We start from the raw sequence: 25,844 nt of genomic DNA on the forward strand, positions 1-25,844 counted from the left end.
TACAGGCCGTGAGAGCCTAAATCGTATTCATAACTGATAGGTTTGAGGCGTATATGATCTCATATAGAATCTGTAAAATATGGATAACCTGCGCAACCAATTAAGATATAAAAAGGATCACAGTCTTGAGTTTCTGCCACAAAAAACTGCACCACATCAACTCTTATCTGCTTATCTATCTCTCCGACAAGGTTGTATTCCAAGAATCGAATGGAATTCGCATACAAAAAAACGAAGGATCAAGATCACTTCCGTGAGCTAGTAGTACCAGCAGTACTTGAAAATCTCCTCAATTTCACATGGATCCAGTTTCATCGGGCGAGCTGATCGGGCCGCAATGTTTTACAGGCCACTTTCGCTGCCACGTCGTACCACTTGTCACGCGTTAGTTACATCGCCCCCAGGTTCACAGCATCCGATTACCCACCGCCAGCTGCGAGCTCTCCCGGAGTTGTGGTTTCCGCGTACAGCTTGCCACCAGATGGGGTGGCGCGTGTTCATACGGGTTTTGCGTACTTTAAATTTCCCTAGCGCCCATTTCGCCCCATTTGCAACTACGAACCGTGCACACAGGAAGCACAGCACACAGGTACCTGGGCGCTAGTACCACCGATGTGTTGACATTTGCCTGGCTTTCTAATTGGCGCAAGACGACGAGAGAGCCTGCGGTTCGGAGCTGGATGATTTATTTCACAGGAAAATCGATCGAAAACCGGGCACCAACCGAACGGGATCGCCGGTTGGAAAGCGGACGGTGAAATTTTGCGGGAGATGAATTCGTGGCTCGGAGGGCCCAAGGGATCGATCGATCAACCGGGTTGGTTGGGAGGCCAGGCAAAATTTATTCGACCCAGCCCACGGTGTTTTTTTTTTTCAATGGAGCTTTGCTGCGAGACTTCCCACCTAAAGTTTGCGGCACATCGTGCCGTTCATCGACAACAGGCACGTCCCAAAGTGCGCCTCTTCCGCCATTCGGCTTCCGTGGGTCACGTTGTGCATGCGTTGCGGAAGGCTTGCCACCGAATTGACCGGGCTTGGTTGGAATCGAAAATTATGCGAGCATGCCCGCGTTGCGCTCTTTCTCGCCGACCGATGGCATACCGGCGAGGTGAGCCGTGCATTTTACGCGCCACGTACCCAACGGTGGGCATGGTGGGTTGACTTCCTGCTGCCTAGCTAGCGTACTAACAACCGCACTAGCTGCAGCAGTACGTACGAGTAATTCCTATTGGGTAATTCGTTGACTCAATTCTGATCGGTTGAATCCGCCCGGTGCGGGCAGGGAGCGCGATAGCGGTTGTGGTTTTATTTTTATGCTTCCTTTACGTGAGCACGCGTTACGTGGCGTTGTGCCCGTGGCAGAGGCAGACAGTGCCGGAGCCCTTTTCTGCATCCTCGAAGCGGGTCGGTTACGCGCCGTCGCGTTTGTGCGCAAAACCACGCCACGATGCAGGTCAGGGTGCAGCGGGTTGATCTGCGGTTTGGATGCATCCAAAAGGAGGGAGAGAAAAAAGCCCCCAAATGGTGGAAAAATGAGGCGTGCGTAAAGATTGTACCAGAAATAAGGCCTCCATTGGGTGTTCCCAATATTTGGCAAAACAGTGTTTGGCAGCACATCTGTTTGGCAGGTGGAATTTCGCAACCACGACGATCGAGAGGTTTGATTGGTAAAGGTGACGGAAAATGCGTGCGCTTTTACGGGGTTTCTCTGGGCACTTCTGGAGGGATTCCGGTTTGCTTGCCCGGTACCGCTTATCATCAGCGCCCCAGGGGGTCATTAGTCTTGCCAAATGGGTAGAAGATTAAATCTCGCTAAGTAGTAGCTTACTGCGGGCTGTTGGCGAGCGAATAAAAAAATATTCACCTGTTGCAATCCGCCGTGAGAAACCGTGGCTCAAGCCGGGCACTGATCCGCGCTCCAATTGTCGAGAAGCCGATGGAGAGAAGTAAAAAAAATAATAATCCAACCGCAGGGAAAATGTTCGACCTTCTACGCCTTTTGAACGGGGCTCATACCATGCACTCCCCAAGCCACAATGAGATCGGGAGCGATGGTTTTTCTTCGCTTCTTTTCACACCACAGCTCTGCACACGCTCCACACTCTCGCTGGTATGGCAATAAACCGCGAGGTGCAATGAACTTGAAAAATGCTAACCACCGGTTCACCGACGAGGTTCACCGAGTGTTTGTCAGCGTCGGCGTTCGAGCGGTGTTGCTGGGTGAAAATACACGCTCTGTACCGCGGCGCCACACGAAACGCAAGATTTGAACGGGAAATTAAGACACGAACCCGGGCGCCGTGGCGTCGTTTGGGGCAGCCGCTTTGGTGGCTGTTTGACCGCCTCGTGGACCACGCGATACACGCGATGGTTTTGGTTCGCGCGAACGAGCAATCATTTTAAATGATGTTTATTTATTTGCTCATCGTACCACCTGCTGGTGTTCGCGCATGGTATGGAAAATATGACCATTCACTTCCACTGGGAGTGTGAATGCTTTCTATTGCGCGGTGCTTTTCGGTTAGTTGTGCCTAATTTTGTACGCCCAATTATAGGCGGAATTGTGGACTGAAAGCCACGGAGGAAGCCAACGCCGTTCAAAGATCGCTCTAGAATGTGGCTCGACACTGCCCTTAGCTACCTCGTGGATCTCTTTAAAGATCATAAATCCAGCACTCTCCGCGTGGTAAGTAACCCACTGTCCGCAATTGACACATTTTCCACAATTTCGTATCCATCATCCGGTCCATTTCTCTTCCCGACCCCGTCGATGTCGGAAGTTCCCGATCGTCGAGCGCCCAAAGCAAGGCCAACCACGAACGTGCGTTAATATTCGTTCTCCTTTCGTTCACCCTCGTTTTACTCGACGTCCAGCGTAAAAACTGGGAAGAAAGGAACAAAAAAAATGCAGGCTACATGCCCAGATCCCATACGTTCCAGCACTCCACCACAAACCGGGAAATACACGCCGAGTGGTGGAAAAACAGTTCAAATTACAATTTGGCACGGGCTTTTTTTTTGCTTTGATTAACCCAATTCCCTCGGAAGCATTCCCGAAGCTTTTGCGTATGGGTGACGCGTGTGTGTTTGAGTGTTTTTTTTTGCACTTCACCGATCACGATCGCGATCGCGAATGTCATTGCGAGTGAGGATTAGAACGGGAAGCCAGCGAAAGAAAACCGATTCGGGAACGGAACTTCACCGCGGTTAACATCGATCGTCGAACTTTGGGAACTAACACACGCACACGCACACAAACACTAACTTTTTACCGCAATTACAACGTTAATGCACTCGCCTATTAAGGGGGAGCGAAATCGGGAGTGCAACGCGTAACATCTGCCACTCCGCGAGCATGCACTTCAATTACGCGGCGCACCCGTTGGGGCGTGAAGCTTTGATGAGCGCTTTTTCCTCCTGACGGAATACGAACCACACTCCTCGGTGCCGGAACGAGCTGGGACACGAAATAACAACCACAACAATAGCACACACACAACAGAAGAAAAAAACGGTTCACCACGGTTAAGAGGATTCGCGTTAAAACACGGCCGTTTATCGGGGTTTTCTCTTTAGTTTGGCGTACGGAAACCCCCTTTCCAGAACGGGTGCTTCGGAACTGGCACAAACACGGGCAGCAACAGGACCACCAACAGGACCGCACGGTTGGGAGTCTCGCACCGAATTAAAGTCTCGCCAGGTCTCGCGCGATCACCGGAGCGATCTTTCTTCGCCTCCCGTGGGGCCTTTCTCGCGGGAAAGCGATCGTTCGCTCCGTGTAGCGATCTCTCTCTCTCTCTCGCGGGCTCTCTTGGAATGTGCGTTGCCATAGCAAACACCGTATGATCCGTGACGTCCGTGACCTAGAGAAAAGCAGCTCGCTCCCAACGCGGAGAAGGAGAACGCACACACGACGCGGTGACAGGTAAAAGATGGGCACCTTCGTGGACCATATTGGGGCTGGCTGGCTGGCTGGGGAACCGTGCACCGATGCACCGTGAAAGATGCAATTCGATCCTCGATGCGAGCTTTGGTTATGCTGGCAATCCGTGAGAGTGGTTTGTTTGTCGATCCTGGAGCAGCGATCGCACAACAATCCGTCAGGGCGTCCATCATAGCAGCGTATTGTGTGCGCACCGTGCACGGTTTCGGTTGGCTTTTCTTCCGTTTGTAGGTCAGCGAGAAGTCAACCAGAGCGGGCTGGTTGGATGGGGTCTTTTTTTATTTCGTAGGGTACGATTCGCGATAGACAACTCGCGCCAAGCAGCCTGGCGGGTCCGAAAGAGCTTTTGTGGGTGAATTAATTACGATCGGTGATCGGGCAGCCAGAGTGACCCCCGAGGGTGTCCAGCTCGATGTGGCTAACGGGGATTGATTTTTGCTTCTTTTTTTTTTGGCACCGGTGGGAGTGAGTGACTTCATAAATGAGCCATTGCTGCGTAGTGGGGGTTGTGGGTGGGAAAACGCGATTATTTAGAAATCGAAATGCCCGAACCGAAGCGGGACACCCGGAGATTTATCGCTTGCGGTTTTTGGGAAGGCGACTAGGTGAGCTGGGTTGGTGAAACTTGCCCCCGGGCATTAGGATTAAGGGGTTTTGTGCGCTTCGTCTCGCTGTTGATGAATGTGTTTGGTTTTCGTTTTTCCAACCCGATCTGCGCCCCGCTCAAAACAGGGTCTTAAATATAGGAATTATTCACCTCCTAATTGGTCGAATGACTGGCTGATTGATGCAATTTCGCTCCTGCCCCGCTGCCACGGAAAAGCATCCCATAAATTAGTGCAATCAGCGTGCAGGTGTAATGGGCCGAATTTTGGAATCACAAATAAAGCGATAAAGTCCCTTTTCGGCTGGGTGCACCTTCCCGGCAGTCGGGTACCCGCGATGACGGACCGATGGCGCACGTTGTGCAAATGTCGTGAACTGAATTTTTCCTCATTACCAAGGCGCAATTAATTTTCGCTAGGGCGGGCTATACATTTCGCACCCCACGAAGCCATATTTCACCCGAAAGGGGGGGTGGCTTGATTTTGTCCACCGATTTTCACTGCCAAGCCAGAGGAAATGGCCGGTGCAGGCGATGTTGTTGCAGCCTCACGCGAACTCATGTTTTAATCATACGCAACCCGCGAAGGTTGCCGGTTGGCGTCCAAAACCGTTGTCAACGGTTTCGAAAACGCACATATGGAGCAAGGGAGCCTGTGAAGTGAGTGAGGAGAAAAAAAAATAAACCGAACGCAAACGCATGTCCGTACGCTTACCATTCACATTCTCGAAGCATTGGAAGGAAGCATTGGGCGTTTGGAAACGGTTTTCTTACCGTTTGAGGGTCGCACTAACGACCGGCGATCGGGGGGAGATCGTTACTGCTTCACTGACGATAAAAAGTCGGAGAAGATCAGTTGGGGGGGTACGATCAGTGGAAAAGACGGCGTTGGGTGAGAGAAAGATCATTTAAATATCAGTCAAGGTTATTGTCGACGGAACGAGCGTTTCGTGGGGCTTACAAAAATTTTCGAAATACCTTCGACGTCTGAACTGAGCAAACACCCGCTCAAGCTCGCAAAGCGGTGGTTGGCTTCACGGGGAGCTCGATGAATAGACCCGCTCTCGCTTGATCTGTGAATGGGTGAACGAAACGAGGTCCCATGTGTGCCGGTTCGGTTCTGCCTTCGAATTCGGGGGATCATAAAATGCTGCGCATTCGATTATCGAAAGATGCTTGCCTTCGAGAGCCGTGAAGACTCCCGAAAAAATTAATAAACAAAAAAAAAACCGGCTCTGAACAGACCCGGGGCATTGGCTTGTGGGTCATGTAAGGGCTGCACGCGATCGAACCGCTGGTTGCTGTTGCCCTTCTTGCTTTCTTGGTTGCATTTCCACCGCATCCAGCTGTGGCTTGTTTATCTCGTAAAATAAGGAAAAGTGACAGACCGACTCACCTACATACGGGCGAACTGGAATCTTTTCCTTTTCACTCGGTCATTGACACAGTTTCCAGCTCGGCTGGCTCGTCGTCTTCCTGCTTAGCTGCCGGGTTTGCCCGATATGGGCGGGTGCCTGTTGAAGGGATTCGACCGATTAATGACCGGCCGGTTATGGGCGTGTGGGGATGCGATGAGCGGGAGGAAATCGAGAAATGATCGGACGAGAGAAAACGCAAGGAAAGTGGATGTAAACGAGGGTCAAGGACTTATTTCGATGGAGCTGAGCACGAGCATGTTCGTCAAAGGTTAATGTTGTTCGCCTTTTCATCAGTCGGTGTCGACCATTTGTTACAAGATGATTTTGCGGATTTTCAATTTTTTTCAGAGCTCTATAAATTTTAGATAAAGAGTTTCGATAAATCGATTTACACCGGGATAAAGCTGAACCTCAGTTAATTTGTTTGGAAGGAGCTCAAATTGATTCGGCTAATCGTGAAATGTACGGTGCTGCTAGTCATACACTGTGATCGCTTCAGCTTCGAAAGCTCTCCCAGCAGATGGCGCTGTAACTGATGGAGCTTTGGCATACTACACGCAGTACATAGCGTGGTTTAAAAACATAATACTCTTAGATAGAAACTATCGAAATAGCTATCTTAGTAGATGGTTTAACAACTCTTCTACTTACTAGAAAAATGAAACTCTTCAACACTTTTACTTATTGTAAAATAAATAATCCAGTAATGCATGCGACCGTCGATGTCGATGTGTACTCAACGATCGTGAGTTTGCTTCATGTCATAGCGAAAAAATGTATAAAATGAATAAATATTAAAAAATTTAAATTCTTTCGGATGAAAAGTCGTGCATATGGCTCTAAAACACACTCAAACTGGTATTATCGCAAAACATCAAAACTTTTTATTCCTGTTTCTCTGGAAACGGCAAAGCGGCAGTTGCCCCGGGCAAACGAAGCCAACCGCGCACCGTGGAGCGCAAAACGTATAAAATATTACAATAAAATAATCGTACCAACTAGCGGGATCAGAAAAGGGGCGCATGAGGGACCATCTGCCCTCGGCCGTCGTTTAAGCTACGCTTTTCAACTGTACACAAGAATCGAGACGGAAGAGAGTAAAGAAAACAAACAATAATAAACGGTGCTCTAATTGCTTTGCTATCACTTGCACTTTGTTTCTACGCTACGCTCTACTGTTGCTGTTCCTTCGCTTGGGTCTATGCTACGCCTGTAATTGATTTACTTTTTCGTGTGGTCGCTTCCCTTTCGCCCGCGTTAGTGCCACCTGCTACTTCTTCGTACTTTAAAAGCTATCCCAAGTGGTACAGTTACACGCTACAGATGAAGATAATTTACGAGATGTCTAATGCGCCATGGAAACCGTCCCCCTTTTTGTGGGGGACGCACGATGGATGGGGGATGATCAGGAGCAGCCTAAAGGATTCACATCCTTCATCTAGGCAGGAGAAATAGGGAGAAGAAAACGCAAAACAGAGAGCCTATCTATATCTGTACAACGAACGCCACAATCTCTAGAACAGGCGTACCGGCTAGATCTCGCACTCGAACTCCGATATCCGCCGGTTGAAGTACACCATGCCCTGTTCTAGATCCTCACTAAACCCGCTCACGTCCAGGTACTCGGACGTGTTGGAGGTGTCGTTGTCCTCCAGCTGCCACTGGCAGAGTGTCCGCGCAAGGCAGGTACGTGCCTCGGAGAAAGTGGGCCTCTGTCGAGGATCCTGCCGCCAGGTGCGCTGCATCAGCTCGTACAGCTCAGGACGGCAATCCGCGGGCACTTCCGGGCGGGATCCATTCGGAACGCTTCGGACCACCTCACGTCCGGATAGGTTCGGGTAGGGAGTACAGCCTGCAAGGAATAGAAGACCGGAAGTCAGATAGATCCGATAGCGACGCCCTCTTGAAGCTAATGAACCTACCTAACGTGGCAATCTCCCACAGCACGATCCCAAACGCCCAGACGTCGGTTTCGCGGGAAAATATGTGATACTGTAGCGCTTCCGGAGCCATCCAGCGGATCGGTAACGCTGGCCGGCTCTTCGTGTCATGCCCGTGACTACTGCTGTGACCACCACCACTGCCTCCACCGTGCCGACCTCCATGACCTTCATGGCCATGGTGCTGGTGCCTACCGATGCCGAACGATCGTGCACTCAGGTCGAACTTAAACCGTGATTCGCTGTGGTGGCTTCGCGGCATCCGGATCTGGGCGTGCGACGATTTCACCTTCTCCAGATCGACCGACATACCGAAGTCACAGATCTTGCAGATACCGTTGTGGTCGAGCAGCACGTTCCGCGCGGCCAGATCACGATGGACGATCTACGGGCATGAAGAGATAAAGAGAAGCTCGTGAAACTGTTCGTACGTCTCACTACAGTCTCGCTAGAGTCTCGCTTACCTTTTTCTCCGAAATGTACTCCATGCCGCGGGCGATGTCATGGGCAAATCCTGTCAGTCTCCGTGGGGATAGTGGCATGATTGGTGGCCGGTTATTGTGCACAGACGGAGCTAGTCCGTTAACGGCTCCTCTGGCAGCTCGCAGCAACGACAGAAGACGACCTCGCATCGCGTACTCCATGATCAGCAGCTGGGGATCTACAATAGGATCAGATAGATACGGGTCAGAGTCAGGTCACAGTCAACCAAGCGGGGTCAAATAGACAAACCTTGCTCAAGACAAGCACCCAGCAGAGTTACAACGTTCGGATGCGACCCGAGCTTGCGCATGATCTCCGCTTCAGCCTTGAGATCACCATGACCGTTATCACTCCGTTCGGTTTTCACCGCAACGATCCGTGTCGTGCCCAAATGACCTGCCAGATCATCAGCTTCCGCCTTCCAGACCTGTCCAAAGTTACCCTCACCGAGCAGACTCTTAAACCGTAGATTGCTCCGGTTGAAATCGTGCTCGGTCATGATCGATTCGTCGGTGGCGCTAGAGGTATCGGACTGTTCTAACCGAACCACTGGACTGATTGGTGGCTGTCCGTCCGGAATATACCGCTCCAGGTCATGTGACACCTTGTGTTCACGGTTAAACACCGTCGCTTTGATCACGTACAGCACGATAATGACGATCGGTAGCATGCCCAACCCAGCCAGCACGAACGTGGCGGTGTTCATTTTGCGCATCTCGATCACCACATCGCTGTTGTGGTGCAGAAGGACTCCATCGAACGAGACAGCGGGCTTCTTCGTGCCTGAGCTGTGATCGGCTGGTGGAGGTGATGTGAACGCTAGCGAAAAGTCCAGATTGACGGGGGATCGCGTGGACAACATGGGTCCTGCTAGTTTAGGGAAGATGTGTGACAAAATCGGGTTGAAACCGGGCTCCATTCCAGTGCCATTGACCGAGGGTGGTGCTGGTGACTCTGGTGGATTCGGTCGAAGACCTGTGAAGATCGCAACAGTCCTTAGTTCCACGGGTGCGATTGGTGTGGAGGGCTTCATGGGTAATGTTGTCGATGGTCTGTAGGTCCTGGCAGGTGTAGTTCTCGCTGGCGCTTGAGTAGAAGGAGTCACCGAGGGCACCATAGAGGACACCGGAGTCTCGGTGGATGTGGTAGAGGACGTCGAGCTGACGCGCTGTGTTGTCGTAGGGCTGGACGTAAGGATCAACACCGTTGTCGTCGGTGGTTCGGTTTCTTCCTCAATCGGCAACTCAGTCGATGTCGTGGTGGTTGTGGTCGTCGTTGTAGTCGTTCGAGTTGTCGTTGATCGGCTGACGGGTACATACACGCGTGTGTTAAGCCGTGATCGAGCCGGAGCTGGAGCCGTCGTGCTCGTCGCCGTCGTTGTGGTTGTCATTTCCGTCGTCGTCGGTGTAGAGAGATTCCGGAAAATCTGGTTGATGTCTGGCAAGGACACGCGGTTTCGTGGTGTCTCAAAGTCCTCCTCAGCGGGTCCCGGGATGGACGTCGTCGCAGGTGTTGGATCCTCAGTCGCCTCCTGTAGATTCACAATCTGCGCGTGCGTCTCGAAGGTGTTCAACGGTCGAGGGTAGAACTCCTCAGGTGTCGCATCATCCGGATAGTTGATGATGAGCTTCGAAATCCCCGAGGCCAGCCCCGATGAGGGCCCGTATAACCCAGCGATCGGTGATGGGTATTCGTCCTCAACCGACCGGTAATGATCTGACATCTCCGTAGTGCTGGTCGTCGTGGAGGTTGTACTGCTCGAGAACGGTACCTCATTTTCCACAGGCTCTACAAAAGCAGGTCCCGCGATCGCGATCGTCTGAACTGGGTTTGGCACCGACAAAGTGGCATCATTCACTCGCCCAGCGTAAACGTCAGTCTTGTGAGAGTCAGTGAAGTTAGCACTGCGCGAAAAGACCAGCTTCTCATCCTCACCATCGGAGAGGTTGCTGAGCGCGATCATGGAGTTAGTAAGCGTGTCCGAGTGGACCGGGACACTCTCTGGTGGGCTAAATGTTGTCGTCGATGATGTACTGGATGTCATGGTCAATGAACCACCACGCCTTAGGTAGCCACTGTGGGGCACTACATTCCGCGATTGGTACCTATTTGACCAGAACTTGCTCTTCTCGGTGGATGGTTTGGGTAGCGAACCATCGCCCATCTCCGCGAGTGGATCCTCCTTCAGCTTATTCAGGTGCGTGCGGCGCGCGTTGATGACTTGGTTCCGCGCGTCCAGCACCTTGTGATGCGCTGGAATGAGCTTCTGACCGAAGTACTGGTACGGGATGAGATCACTCTCCTCGACCGATCGCTCAGTCGACAGGGCTGGGAAGGTTTTGCGATCGCGTAGTCGTTTTCCGCGTGTATCTAGATACAAACCACGCCCAGCGGGATGAGCCGATGATGGTGGGCTCGTGGATGTTGTCGTCGTCGTTGTCGAGGGCATCAGACCTACAGCCGCTAGCCCTTTAGCAGACGTGAGCTTCGTAATCTCGAGCGATTTGTTACCGGGCGGCGGGACGACCGCAATGAAGTTGTTCGTTTCTTTGGCTAGCTTGATGCTCGAACCCGTCTGCTGGAGGGCGATCTTGCCCGTGCGCGGGTTTACCACGTACATACCGTGGATGGACTCGTCCGTGTCGAGAAACTCGTCGGCGCCAGGAGCCACGCGACCTGAGGACACACCAGTCGACGATGACGATGACGAGGACACCACCGGAACGATCAAGTTCGACTCGGGTGTGCTGCTGTCCTCGACCAGGTTGCCCGCTACACTCGCCTGCTGCCGGTGGAGAGCCTTGAGTGTGGAAGATGACGGATGATGGTACTCCTTGCGCCACCGATCACGGGATAGCGCCGTCCTGCGAGCTTGCAAAACCGACATCAGCTTATTGTCGCGATTAGTCATCCTTCGCTTGACCATCGTCGTCGGTGGTGCTGTCGGTGAACTGGAGACCATTGGGCTGCTTGAGGTCCCTGTGGTGGAGGCCACTGTTGTTGTGACAACCGACCCTGTGAGGCAAGAGAGAAAGGAGAGAGAGAGAGAGAGAGAGTCGTGTTAAAAGAAAAGTAAGACATTACACCATAGCCGCCCAGCAGGATGTCGGGTCGCTGCCTCAATCAGCGTCAGAGCGTTAGACAGCGCGCATTTCGCGCGGTTTTGCATACCGCCCGCTGAGGCCGGTTCATTTTCGATTGATCCCATTGATCGATTGATCGATCGATCGGACTCACGGTGGACGGTTAAAGCGGATCGAATCGATCATCGGTGTACGGTGTACGATTAGGTAACTTCCTCTAGTCATCTGTCCCGGCTCGTGTGGAGACACGCTGGAGTGTCACTCAACAGAACGGTGGTGCATAAACAGCAACGTCAGTAGCGAGACCATTTGCCATCGCATCGCGAGTGTGCGAAATTCCATTCCTCCAAGTGCCTTGTGGGGCATAATTTGCAATAGTTGGGCCCAACAGAGCCCGTCGTGCTGCAGCACAGCGTGCAGACGAATCGTCAACAACATCATCAACAGGTGCTAATCGAGAGACATGCTACGCGAGGATCGTGGGCTCGAGACAGAGAGAGAGAGAGAGAGTCAGAGTTGGCTTGTAATTGCAATATGAAGGCCACGCTAAGGAGGGCATCGTCGGTTGGTTAGGACGGTCCAACTCCGGTCAGCTCGGATTGCGGAAGGTGGCCAATTAACCCGAAACCCTGGGCAGCTGATTTATTGACCGGTGTATTGATCGATGCACAAACCCGAGCTCTCTCACCAGCCCTGGACCTGTAGCTAATCTTAGCTGGGATGTGGCAAGAACAGATCGCTCCGGGCGGTTCTATTGTTCCCAGGGCATAGATTACACCAATGCCGGTTATTCAGTTGGCTTTTAACACGAGAACCCTCGTGAGAGAGACCGCTGATTCGCGAGGTGAGTTGAACGATGCATCTTCATCTTTGGCGCTTCGCGGTTATCGGCCGACGTATCACGGTCAATTTAAATAATAATGCAGCCAAAAAGCGTGTCAGGGGTGAAGGCGCTCGCTCTCAACCCTGACCCAAGTGACCCCTTGGTTCGGGGTGCTTCACCATCCGATGGTACGTCAAAATCGAACACCCCGCGTGCCGGCGATAATTGGTTGTTCCGAGTTTTTCTCACGCTAAGCTTCACGATGAGCACGCCGATGAGGCGCCCTGTGGCCCAATGATGGTGATGCGCGTGGTGATGGACCACGCAGCGGTCCTTTTTCGGGGAACGACCTTCAGGGCGAGTGGCACGAAACGGGTCAAGGGTCGTTTGAGTTGTCGATCAAGGAAGCGCGTGTCTTTGCGAAGGGATGAAATTAGCCGATTCACGGTGCCAAAGATCAGCAAATCGAAGATGCTACGTGACCCCATTAAGTGCGAAGGTACGGGCGCTTTTAGCAGGATTCGTCTGTGACGAAGACCCGGAAGCACTGGTTTATGATGCGGTTTACCCTGAAAGCATCACTCGATGATAAAACACAAGTAAGAAAGGAATTGGCGCTACGTTTGCATACGATAAGAACCGTCCTTTATGCACTCCGACAATGGCGCCTTACGTTACGCAGGTAATGTGCGTCTCTTTGGTGGAATAAATTACGAGCCTCAGCTCGACCAGGTAGTGGCCAATTATTTGCAGAGTTTAATAAACACTCCATAACCAAGGAAGCATTTTGGCCGGTGCTGTGAGCGGAATCGATTCGCTGGAATAATTTAACGACCATTATCATCAAATCCACCCTGGCAGGAGAAAGGTTTCGCCACTAGGCCACCATTAGAGAACCATTATTCAACGGCTTGCTGCAACCGATCGCGGTGAGTTAACTTAAGCTGCTTATTCGACCGCGTAGTGAGTAGAAGAAAAAAAAATCCCCACGATCAATTTGCTGCACTAAAAATTAATCGACATGTCAGCCAGGGTGCAACGCGCGACCACGCGAACGGGAAGACAAAATGGTCGTCTCGGAGGGCCCGCCGGTGTGCGCCTGCCAGCCGTTGACAAGCTCCAGTTTCGTGCCAGCGTTAGAAGCGAGAGCTAGCCACAGCAGGAAGTGTCTCAAAAAACCGGGCGGGATCGATCGCGTTTTCCCGCCGCCGACGGGAAGACCTGCGTTTGCGACCCGTGCGCTTCGCGCGCGTGTTTCTTACGCAAGCCACATTCGCACGCACCCTAGCGCAGCAGCCGATCGCGAGCCTCCGTTCCCAGGCAAGGGCTTTCTCATGGCGCTTCTTTACGTAATTCCACACGCGCCCAGCACCACCAGCACGACCACGGCTGGCAATGTCACGAGCTCCAGGGATGAGGACGCCAGCGGCTGGCATCTGTCATCGGTAGCCCTCGGTTGGCCGTTGACGTGCGAATGGAAAACGTACCGAAGGGGTGCAAATTGAAGTCGAACCGCACCGAATGGAAGCAGTAGCATGGTGTCTTCAATGGCGGCACTCACATGGCGGCAGGTCGGTAGGATTCTGCGAGCTTTCCGAAGGTCCGAAAGACAGCCCCGTATGGTGGTGATGCAAACATGGAATCTTACGCGGTTTACAGCAACTGAGGAACACCACACGGTGGCACTTCCGTAGCGTACACTTTGTTTCGCTCGTCTCTGGTCAGTGGCCGGCATTCCTGAGGCGATGTAAACTGACCGCTCAATAACGATGTAACGAGCGTAGGGTGAAAAATGGGCTTCCAATGGTTCGATTAATTTGTTTTATTACGTGCAAATATGGCGCGCTGTGGGAAACGCGCTTCAAAGCGAGATTGGTTCGGGATTAGCGTTTAATTAAAGATTTAATCAACCCTCGCGCGAGAAGAATGCCTCATTTTACGGTCTCCCTTTAGAAAGCCTCCTTTTCTATGGGGCGACGCTGAGCCGTCGTCGTATGTAGTTATTGTGCTCGTTTCTATTGACTGCACATTCAGGGGGTTGTAAATGAACATCCCTCTGGTTGGTAGTGATTGCTACTCGATAATAATAGATAAGAAAAACCCGCTAGATCATCGAATGATCAATATTAAATTTTGGGAATTGCTTCAAATGTGCTCAACCAACAGAGCAAAATGCGTACGAATAACGCACAATTCACCTCTTCGTCAAAGCTCGACGCAAACGGTGCCGTGCCATAATCAACAGCATAATCGACCCCACAAACTTATGCGCATGGAACCCGGTGTGTGTGTGTATTTCGCATAACCACTGCCACTCCCCGGGTGCGTACCAGCTCGGGTGTTGACTCTTTTTCGCAAGCTTCCATCCAATGGTGGGGACAATGGATGGTAAAAGCTAGCGGCTGCAAATTCTCATCTCATTGCCTCGCTAAACCCCCTGAATGCAGGTACTGGTGGTGGTGCAGGGGCTCTCTCATATTTCACTCTCGTAACTGCAGCCGCAATCTCCCAGGGCGTGCAACACACAACGAAAAATGCTGCAGCACCAACAATGCACTCGAGGGATGCACATCGTTGCACCGCGCGCTCGTTCTATGCGCAATCGGTGTTTATTTTCGTCTTTTCTTCAGTAAGCGTGGTTCGGGGGCCTCGGCACACACTTCGTTCGCGTTCATGTCCATGGGGTGGGAGTCTACTTCCAGTATTGTGCGCGAACAATCAATCTCTCATGCGCACGGGCACGGGTACGACGTAATTAGGCAGGAAGCACGGTCCGCCGAGGCTGTGACCCGCGATCCGGAGTCGTTGCAAAGTGCACCCCCGGTAGCATGCCAGTAGGGCGCCGGTTTCCGAGCACGTAAGCTGGTGGAAATCCTTCAACACTGACGTGTGTGGCATGTCACCGTCGTGTGTGAGCAAGAGAGACAGAAGAGAGTGAGGCTGGAACGGTGGGATTTCCTCAATTTATGTGTCGCCCTTCCACCTCATGGGGGATTTGATTGGACCATCTTTCGGTGAGGTTCGTTCCTTCCTGGCTGGCGTTGGGTTGGGCAGCATAATTTCAGTGATTATCTTGATGTCGGTTACGACATCTTGCTCGATCGGTTGGTCGACATCCCGCTGACAGGGTGTTTCCCTATCAATAGTGAGTTTGAGTGCCGCGTTTGAGACGATCGTTTAAAATGTAGTGCACTAACCGAACCACTACATGCATAGGGGGAGCGATAGAAAGCGAGCTAGGTTCATCCCTCAAAGGGTTACGTAAAGTCCACCCGGGCGTGGCATGAATTTACGGCCAGCCTAGGACGAACTAATAATGTAATAAGCTGCCCATAGAAATGTAAGCCCGTGCAAGTTATTACCCCCCAAATGCCCACGTGGGCCGCACATTATTTAGCGTTTTTAGTTTAATCTCAAAAAGAGAGAGCAAGCGCGTGCATTATTAAAGTTGTGCTTCACACGAGCGCCATTTTATCCCTTTATTTGGCCCGGTTTCAATTTCCTGCCAGATCGCGCGGTTTAAATATCGCTTTAAGGACACAAAATTAGGCGATCGCGAGCCGAGAGGACGGTTAATGATATTCTGCAAATGCCATACCATCTCGCGCTCAAGGCAATGGCCCGAAAAAATGGCAATGAAAAGATAATTCAATGAAAATTTTCATTCGAACGGTGGCACTCACCGGCCGAGTCCCATTTCAGACGGCTTTGCCGTTAGCAGAAGACATCCGGCGGACATCCCATTAGAGGTTCGGGCTCGAGTGCGATCGTGCGAACCGGCCACATGATCGTCCCTGGACAGCATAAATCAATTAAATCGATCAACGCGCTAGTTTATGACAAATCGCGCAGTTGCGTGTGCGTGTGTGCGCTCGCGCACGCGGACCACACGATGAAAGGCAATCGAAATGGATGGATCACGAGCTCGGCGTGATCTGTGCGGTCGATCTCGAGCCCCCGGATCCGGGTGGCTTCGCCATCCAAAGGTCAAACACGCGTGGTCCATTCGGAGGCTGAACCGCACGGTGCCAGGAGCAAAAAAAAAAGGCACTCACAAACAAAAAATGCACCATGCCGATGGCATGTGAGCTAGATCTGATTTCTACGGTTTCGTTTTACATTCGAAAGCCTGCTCGATCTTCGCAACATTTGGTGGGATGGTTGAGTTTCCTTCAGCGTGGGGTGGTTTTCTTCTCCACACGTTTTCGGTGCCTCCCGTCAATCGCGATCGAGTGTTCGAAGCGATCGAAAAAAAAGAAGCATGAAAAGAATCGGATCGAGTTTTGTCCTCTTCCTTCGTGTCGCACCGGGCGAATCTGTGTCGAGCGGATAGATGGTTTTGAGGTGAAACCCCCAAGCAAACTAGTTCACCGAATACGGTTTTTTTGGCAGATTATTTTTTACGGCATATCTCGATTAATCTCGTGACGCATGGTTTGGCCAACGAGCCGTCCCACACCCGGAACACTCACCACCGAAAAGGGATTAATGGCGATAAGGCTTTATCGGTGGCCAATCGAAAAATCGTGAAAGGGTAACGCGACCACGGGAGGGCTAATCAGGGCTACTGGCGCGCTGCAGATAAATGACGATAAGCCGACGACACAGGGTGACCCAAATGGAAGGTGTGTTCGCTCGAGAGCAAATCAATATTCCGCAACCTCACCGGGCGGGCACTGCTGTCGATATTGGTGGTATTTTTTTTTCTCTTTTTTGGAGTTATTTTTACGTGAAAAAAGGCTGTTCCTTTCGATCGTTCGAACGATCAACGATGTTTCGTCAGCGGTTTCAGCGCGGTGTCCAAGGATTCCCTACGGATTGATGTGCGCCACGTGGGCGCCTGGCAAGAGATGCCCGAAAGATGGGCGGTGCGGGCGTCATTAGCATCAATTGTTGATTATATGTTGGCCCGTTGGTTATGATTTAAGCTTCGGAAAGAGCAAGCAACCGGAGGAAAAGAAAAAAAACATCCACCATTTTCCTCGATCGAGCGCAAGGCGCGCTTTCGGTGCGGTTAATGCTTCGAAAAGTTTAGCAACAAATTATGACGTACAGAGGAAACACGAAAGACACGAGCGTGTTTTGGCTTACGAACAAGAGGGCTGAAAAGGCCCACAAACGTCTGCCAAGCTGGCGGGCTGAAGAGACAAGCCGTAAGCCAGCTCCAACGAAAGAGAAATCCGCACCCCGTGCGATCGGTCGGGCAAGATAAGCGGCACCAATCTGGCTCCCGCAGCACCGGACGGGCGCGATCGCGATGGGAAGGAAATTGCATTTGCGTGGTAATGATTTCACACCTATTATTGTGTTTGCGCCGTTGCATTAATGCATGAGCGCGAGCGAGCGTGTGTGGATGTGAGCGCGATCCGATAATGTCTGCGAAGGGAAATGACGACAGCGCTCGAGCGTTGAGTTGAGCGCGTTGTTGTTTCACGAAATTGCCACCATTAAATCCTGACGTCCGGTTTGGTTCGACGATAGACGCCGCGAAGTCGCCCCACCAGCGTTTGGTGAGTGCGAAATTAAGATAATGTCTTCATCTCTAAACTGCCATTAGGAGCTCTAGTTCCATCTCGTGTCGGGGCTAACACCTCAATGGGGTTGATGTAACAAAGAAAAGGCGCGAAAATGAGTTTGCACACGAAAAGGATTAGCCGATGATGCCGGCTTTTCTTCTTCGAAACGGATGCAAAGTGACCTTAGGATTTAAAGCGGCACCGGTACCTATTCAAACGCCACCGGTGGTAAATGTCACGTCGACGGAAAAGGAAAGTAAAATTAATTGCCATCCGCAAACCGAACGGGAGCCCAATTGCGCTCGTCGATCAAGACCGGTTCGTGGAACGTATGCAAAGCACGAAAACCAACATCCGTGGGGACATAAAGCACCAGAACGGATCAGGATCAGTAGGTCAGTGTGCTCTTCTGTCGCGAGTTTTGTGTGCCGCGTGTGTTTCGGAGGATTTCTCTGCTCTGTGCGGTTTCGCTGGAGGCATTTCCGATCGAAATCGGGTCATCAAAAGAAAGTGATCGCGCACGTGTGTGGGAACTCAAAAAAGGGTTCTTTTAGTCAATGCCACCCGCGTGGAGAAAGGATAAATGGAAAGTGAGATCATTGTGGAGTGTGATCTTTTAACACGTTCACGCGAATACACACATATTCCCTTCGTGCAAGCCATTAAGCAGCGTTGTGCTGGATGTTTTTTTTCACATCACCATAAGCCAACGACTAACGGCCATCCTTCAAATATGGTGCCGTTGCATAATGCGCAACAAATTCAATGCAGCGAGCGCATCACGCGGGGACACCTAGGGTGCATCTATTACCGAAGAACACACACACACACACACATCAAACCGCCTTTTCGTGATCATCAGGCCCTTTGACCCACAAACAAAAAAGAGACCCACCATGGCTCGGGGCTGATCGCTAATTTCCCGTCGATCGATGCGAACCATCCGCTGCACCGACCGCGTGCATGAAGGGTTGCCCAAGAACCACCACCCCACGTGGGGTGGCCCGCTAGGCAGCCGAACACCGGCGAGCGGTTACGTAAGTTCATCTTCCGCACCGAACCGAAGCGTCGGTGTGCGATGCGAGTGTGTGCCGTATATTAATGCACCATCCGACGGTCGCGCAGGGCCATCTATCTATCTGCGCACCGCTGGACGTCCGTCCGAGAGGGTTGGCAAAAAAAAAAAAACAAAAATATGGCCCCCATCTCGTTAGGGTGGCCGATGCAACGCGCAGCACACAACAGAAAAGGCAGCACGCAAGCATTCAAAGCAAGTCGCGGCCGCAAAGGCAGCATTCGATCGACGTTTGGGCACTGGCGGTAAATTAAATTTTCCCATACACTCACCGGGCCGCTTTTCCGTGCCAGGTCCATCTCACTGGTAGACAGAGAACGGACGAGCGCGAGCGAAAGGGCAGTGGAAAAAAGCGACCGATCGGATGGTACGGCTCGATCGACGGAGGGCTCAACCATCGGTTCCACATTTCCACATTGGCTGTGCTGGTGGGTCGCATCGACGCGAGAGGTAACAGATGTTAATGCGCTCACCCCGGGGCTCCTTCTTTGGCGACGTACGCGGTTGTTACAGGGGGATTTTTCCGCGCCAACCGACCCACTCCGTTACACATGCATTGACGCTAACGGGGAGAATGAAGTGACCCGCTCGCATTGGCGGGCACGTTCTGGTTGGGTACATTTCTAGCGCAGGAAAGGTAGTATATCTGTCAGGTTTTCCCACGAGTTCCTTTCCCCTACAGACGCCGGGGATCGTCTCCTGGCGAGACCCGGCCATACCATGCACATGCTCCGCATGGGGCCCGATACATCGGAGGCTGATTTATTCGGTTTCATTATTTTTGGATCACTTTTCTCTCATACCCATTTTGTTAATGATGATCTAAGTAAACAGATTTCTTTTCCCAGTGTGCTTTTTTTTTCTTCGTGCTTGGTTGTAGTTGGAAGTGGAATCGTTCGTCCTACATTACGCGCAAGTATGCACCCGGTTGATTGGAAGATGAGTTTTGGAGAGTACCGTATTATTTCTCACCTAGCTGAATTCGTAGAAGAATCGGGCTTGACCCGATTGGCAACCCCACATTCCTGCATACGCGGGTTTGGGAGCTTTATTTTGTAAGCCGTTAATCAACCTAAATGATAGAGTTTAGGCAAACTATTAGGCTCGTGTGTTTAATCAATGCAAATTACAGCGAAAAACAGAATAACTAACGCTCGCAATTTGCTTCCGTTGCGTGAGCTTGGCTCCGTTGGCGTTCCCACAGCGCAGCGACTGCAACGCGCGGCCAAGCGACGAACACGGCAGCGCAACATTATTTATCCATTGCGCTTGGGGAACGATAATTATGATCATTTCGGAGGTCCGCCGGTTTCTCCTGTGGCGCTTCGCCCGGCACCCCAATAGCGCACATAATTTCCGAATCGATGCCGCACATCAGCGCCACCGTTGGGGCCGGCTGGTTCAATTACTCATCGAAAAATTATACTAATTTCATTTATCCACCTTGGCGTTGGCCTCACCGGCGATTAATCAAGCCAAAATCTGGAACTCCCGCCAACGGCAGGCGCGAGTTCCGAAGCATGGTCGTGAAGGCAAAACATTTCCACATCGTCGACCACCGCCACCGGTGGTCCGAGGGGCCCACGATAATAACCGCCATTAATGGAATTTTATCGAAATTATACATCTATCCAGCTGTGTTGGCATTGCGTTGGGGTCTGGCAGTCAGGCCACTGCCAACACTCGTATCAACGGAAGCTCATCGGTGCTTACGCTCCACGGCGGGTGCCAGGTTTCAAGGGATGATTTTTTTTTTCATCTACATTTGTCTAACAATCGACCTGATGCGATTTATGTGCTCTTGCTGCCGTGAAGATTATCTGCCGTATGCTAAATCGTACTGCTTCGGAGCAGCACCAGAAGCAGCAGCAGCAGCTGAAAAAAATCATCCAAATAAATTGATGCAAAAAACAGTTTGCAAAAATTGGCAAACGAATCGGGCAGGTTAGGGTTAAGGTTTGAGCAACAAAAAAAAAGTAAACCAAATCGCGGGAACCACGGTCTCTAAGCGGCCATCGTTTCCCATCGTTAGCGATCGTCAGCCGGCTGCCAGAGCTGGCTGGTTTTTCCTTTTGCTTATTTTTGCGCTCGATCTGTTTTCCGCACAGTTCGGATACGGCGTTTTTGGTTCGGACCAGATTTCACCGTTTTGCGGTTTGCGAGCACCGTGTTTTGGCCGTGCTTTCACACACATAACAAGCTGCCGCAAGTCCGGTGGCTACCGGGACGGGCATGCCAGTGGGTATGGTAGCCACTGGGAGTTGGAACTTTCTCCCACGGTGCGGCAAAAAGCGAGCGAAACATGGCAAAACAACGGCGGGCAGCAAAAAACGAAACGACCAAACACAAAATGGAAGCGCGAACGGACTTCCGGTTGGCCAGCTGACTACGGACGGGGCTTGGATGAATTGGCAACGAGATTGAACTGGATTGGAAAGGAGACGAGCACGTCGTGAAATCGTAAAATCGTCACTGAGATGACGCGAACCGTTCATTTGGTAACAGCCGATGCTTGCGGGAAAACTGCTCGCTTTTCCGCGAGACGATGTGCAGTTCCGTCTTCCGATTTCATAAGCAGTAGTAGATGGAATGGATGCACAAGAAAAGCAACAATCATGGAAGATCAATCAAGTAGCCAGTGGTTACTGGTCGTCGTTGCTAAGCGACACTAAGAGAAGCGGTTATGTGGCTTTTGCTACAGTTTCTTTTCCACAGCAATATGGTGCATGATTGAGAAAAAAAATCTTCATATCTACTTCACCAGTAGATGGCGCATTCCTGCTTGAATCACCAACTCTTCATATCGCAGGCATGTAGAGCTTTTAAATTCTGCTCCCGCATCGTGCACGAGCCAGCTTACGTGAGCCTAACAACGATGAGCCGCTCTCGATCGATTCCCACGCGCATGGTCGCTCGAAAATGTCAAGAAGCACCCGCTCGGCCCTTTCTATCTCGCGGGGCAATCAATTTCACTTTAAATGCACACACCACGAACCGGCGGCGCCTCGAAAGGCCACCTTTCGGAAGATCGAAAATGCACCCGGTGCCCGAAAAAGTATCCTCACTGTTGCATAATCCAGTGCTGATGGCACCATCTCGTGGGGGTGGCGGATGGGCACATGTTTTCGTGCGAAATACACCCGCGGGGGGAAAAGACAAAACATGGCCCGAAAATGAAAGTAAAAACACTGCCCCCTCAAAGACGGCAATGTCGTGAGTGTTGCTTTTTTTTTCGTGCACAAGTGGAGGCAGTTGTACTTTGGAGTGCGATCGAGAGAGAGAGAAAAACAACAACACTGAAGGGATGAAACGGCGTGCAGCGGGAATTAAGCGGCAGCATTTGCTCGGTGTCTTCATGATCTTTTGAACATTGGGATCGACGAGGCTCGAAGACCCACTCGAAGCCGGGCTAAGGGTAAAGGTTACTTTCTCCTAAAGGGTAGCTCGGGGCATGGCACGGGTATATCTCGGGTTGTTTGGAATCGTTCGAGCGCATTGGATGCATCGGTCGGAAAGGGTGGCATGTCGGGGGTTGATGAAGGATCCGGTTTTCTTGCGAGCTACAGGATCCTGGTATATGTGTGTGGGTATGTTCGTAAAAACCAATCGGTTAAAGCGGATTAAGCTGCACGGGGCTTACGTTTCGCCAATGCTATATCTTCAGTTTCTTTGCGATAAAGATAAGGTAACTATTTAACAAGAATTTTTCTCAGAAGTTTATGTAAAAGATTTCTCTGTTTTGAAAATGGCTTATACAAAGCGCCTTTAAAAATATCATTTGTTGAATTCAACAAGCTCAAGTAGATCTAAAATCATCCAAACGCCAGCATAGCTGCTGTCAAATAAGCAAAATAAAATGTGAAGAAAAAACCCTTGACAACAAAGAGCAATCAACGTTCGTAGGAAAAGCTCAAAGAGGGAGCTTTCATTTACATACCACCGGCGAGGTACGATCGCACTGCGGAAGATCGCTCATCCGAGAAACGCTTATGCACCCTCCATCGCCATCGTCGCTGCCGCAATTTTGTGCGCTAATTTCCGAGGGCAGCCCATTGGGTTAATGTTAAATGTTACAACAATGTTATGCTACCCGATCGTAGCGCCCTTCCTAGCGTTGTTTGTAGCTCCCGCCGCTAGAGGCACGTTCCATTTCCGCTCGGCATCGCGAAACGGGGCATCGCTTTAAACGATCCATTTTGTTGCTTGAACGGAATGGTTACTCAACACGCACGCGTTGGGCGTTGTTGGGCACGGCAGCAAATACTATCATAAGTGCATGGTTTATTTTATCCTTTTCTAACCCTTGTCTAACTAAATTGGAAAAAAAAACAGGGTGCGGTTTTCGAATGTCTTCTAAGTGCAGGTATTTACCGCCCTGTCGATCGATGGAACAGCGGAACTGAAAGTGAAACAGCGGTGGCTTACTCTCCCTGAAACCATTCAAATCATTCCACGCCGCGTTACATCGAATCGATACTTTCCGGGGCACCGTTTTTGGGGGCGTCTCGAACCTCGGTACGCCTTATGAATATCATTCATGCAAACCACCGGTCTGTCATTGAAACGGAACTGAATCGAACACGACGATTAGGGGTGAGCTCTTTGGTCCCGTGGCGGTGGGTTTGAATTCTTAATTAGATTTCTCTCCACGGCTAACGCGGCGCTCGAAAGGAGAGTTTCTCCCCACGGTGGGAGATCGAAATAAGGGGCTGGATTTCCATATTCGTGGCCAATAACTTGTAAAACTTGCAGTCCAACCCGTCCCATACGGAATTGATTGGAGTCGTGAGGACTCAGATACTTTGTGGCCCGATTACCCCACGCAGGTTTAGAAGATTTTCTCCCTACAGAACGTATGGAGATCGCAAATCGTCAAATTCGAACGCTTCACATTCCATTTCTAAGCGCTTTTCCGTCCTCATGTTCATGCATGAAGCATTGTGCAAGTGCTCCGAGACGGTCCGTTTGTTTGAACCAGAAAAGGAGCGCCTCATTTGCTTAACGTTTTGCCGTGCACAATAAATAAGGTCGTACTGCCTCTGACAATGGGAATTATAAAGTCACGTTCATTTCGCTCCGGCGGTGGGTGTCACAAGCTCACCCATTTGTCGATCAACGTGTCTCGCGATCGAGTGATCGCAGATCGCACTGAGTCGTTTAACGTCAGATCATAGGCCTCAAAAACGCCTCCCGAAATGTAGCGTATGCTCGCTGGAAGTCGCTTAACGCTAATAAGCCACGGTAGCACCGTTTCCAACAAGCTTTCCAGCTTCTGTACCGGTGCTTGCGATTGGTGCTCGCGATCGGTGCAATACCTCTTCCGAAAAGCCTCGTCTTTCCAAACACTTTTTTCCCAAACCACGGGCCTCCCAGCTGGGGGCTTTTGTTTCTCTTGCCGGGAGGTATTTTTGGGCCGGCGAAACGATGGCCAGTGACGCTTCTCGCCGCCGGTTTTGGAAGCCAAGATGAGCCGACGTAATTAGCCGGTCCATTGTTGGTGTGGTGTGTTACGTTACCGGTCGACCCAAAGTCGCAACTGGCCATCACTGCGTGAGCGTTTCAAAACGTTCGAACTTTGGCTGCCAAACCCACCAAGTGAACTGTTTGGACTTTCACTGGCTGCCCAGAGCCGATCCTTGCTTGTTTGCTGGTTTGAAACTGCGCTGCGTCAGGACAGTGTTTGCGTGTGAGACGCAGATTGCGGTTGGCAGATGACTAAACAAAAGCGCAAATACCACCGAGACTGTTTTGTGTGATTAACAAACGATTATCGGTACGTTTCGGGGTACGAACGTGTGTGCCCACGGGGGTCATCGTGTGTGCGCGTTTTTTTTCTTCTTTTATTTATGGAAGGCAGTTGCACACTCGCGGTTGTTACGTAATGAGCGCCCGAAGTGTCCTCCTTATCGAGCCGATCATCCGTGGCGATGTCGACCAAAGCGTTACAACAACGTGCTGTTGCGGAATGAGCTCGCACGGAATTGTGGATGCGTGCTCGTCCTTGGATTGCCTTTTTGTTGCTCCCCAACACCATTTAGCGCTTCATTGGGTCGATCTTGGTGAGGCTGGAGAGGTTTTCCGCTCGCGTGAAGATCTATGCTAACCGATGGCCAACATTTCGAGAAGCGCTCGAGGGCGCGATTAGCCAGCTGTGAGGAGCCAAATGCGCATGGGAATTTGATAACGGCGTGCTGGGCGCGATGCACTCACGATGCACGCCTGTTCTAGCTGTATCTATCCGTGCCATCACCTCGGCCGGTTCGTGACCATCAATATTCAATTGGTTTGTTTGGTTTCGAGCCACTCGAACCCGGTGCCTGCGGATATGATTCCAAGCGCGGCATGAACAGCATCGCGACCGAAATAAAAAAACTCCAATCGATCGTACCGAATCGAACACCCGCGGCGTTTTACATGCGACGGGTCGAGAAGTTTGTGTATAATTTTCCTTGTCCCATCTCGTCAGCTCATGATTTTCCCGTGACAGAGCTTGACTTCGAGCAAGTGCGAACGTTATTGGGATGATTGTTTCTGCAGCATCACGGCATCCATCCTGCTCGAGCCCGGGACCGTAAAAGGAATGTTGTCTCGATGGTGAGCTCCGTGTGCGAACGGGGGCGAATGCATATTCATAACAGCTTTATCCTTCACCCGAGTGGGCTTCATAAATCATGCTCTCGAATTTCTCCACCCGACGACGCCATCTCGAGACGACCATTTTGTCTCGGGCAAGCGATCGATCCTCGCGAACCCACGCCGGTACGTACGGGGGATGTGAAAATTATCTCGTCAACCCCGGTGTGCGCCGACACATCTTCACGTCGGGGTCGCGATTCAATGCTAATTGTCAGGGAGCACCAAGACGCTGCGGTGATGGCGTGCATTCTGCGCGATGCGCGTTCTTCCTGCACCCACGGGAAGGACAGGGCAAATTGATTGCTCATTACGCGTCGGAAGGT

General features: G+C 51.3%; 1 protein-coding gene across 1 annotated transcript in view; it reads right to left on the reverse strand.

The window, feature by feature from the left end:
- Nucleotides 1-6,827: 6,827 nt before the first annotated feature.
- The window catches only part of LOC128727286 (uncharacterized), a 40,233-nt gene continuing 21,216 nt past the window's right edge, over nucleotides 6,828-25,844 (reverse strand). The window contains exons 2-5 of the mRNA XM_053821182.1: nucleotides 8,638-11,403; nucleotides 8,370-8,566; nucleotides 7,888-8,290; nucleotides 6,828-7,817 (exon numbers count right to left, since the gene is read on the reverse strand). Of these exons, the coding sequence (XP_053677157.1) occupies nucleotides 7,498-7,817; nucleotides 7,888-8,290; nucleotides 8,370-8,566; nucleotides 8,638-11,403 (3,686 nt within the window). The 3' untranslated portion in view covers nucleotides 6,828-7,497. The remainder of the gene's footprint in view (nucleotides 7,818-7,887; nucleotides 8,291-8,369; nucleotides 8,567-8,637; nucleotides 11,404-25,844) is intronic.

This window comes from Anopheles nili, chromosome 3 (genome assembly GCF_943737925.1).
Source record: "Anopheles nili chromosome 3, idAnoNiliSN_F5_01, whole genome shotgun sequence".
NCBI classification, from domain to species: Eukaryota; Metazoa; Arthropoda; class Insecta; order Diptera; family Culicidae; genus Anopheles; species Anopheles nili.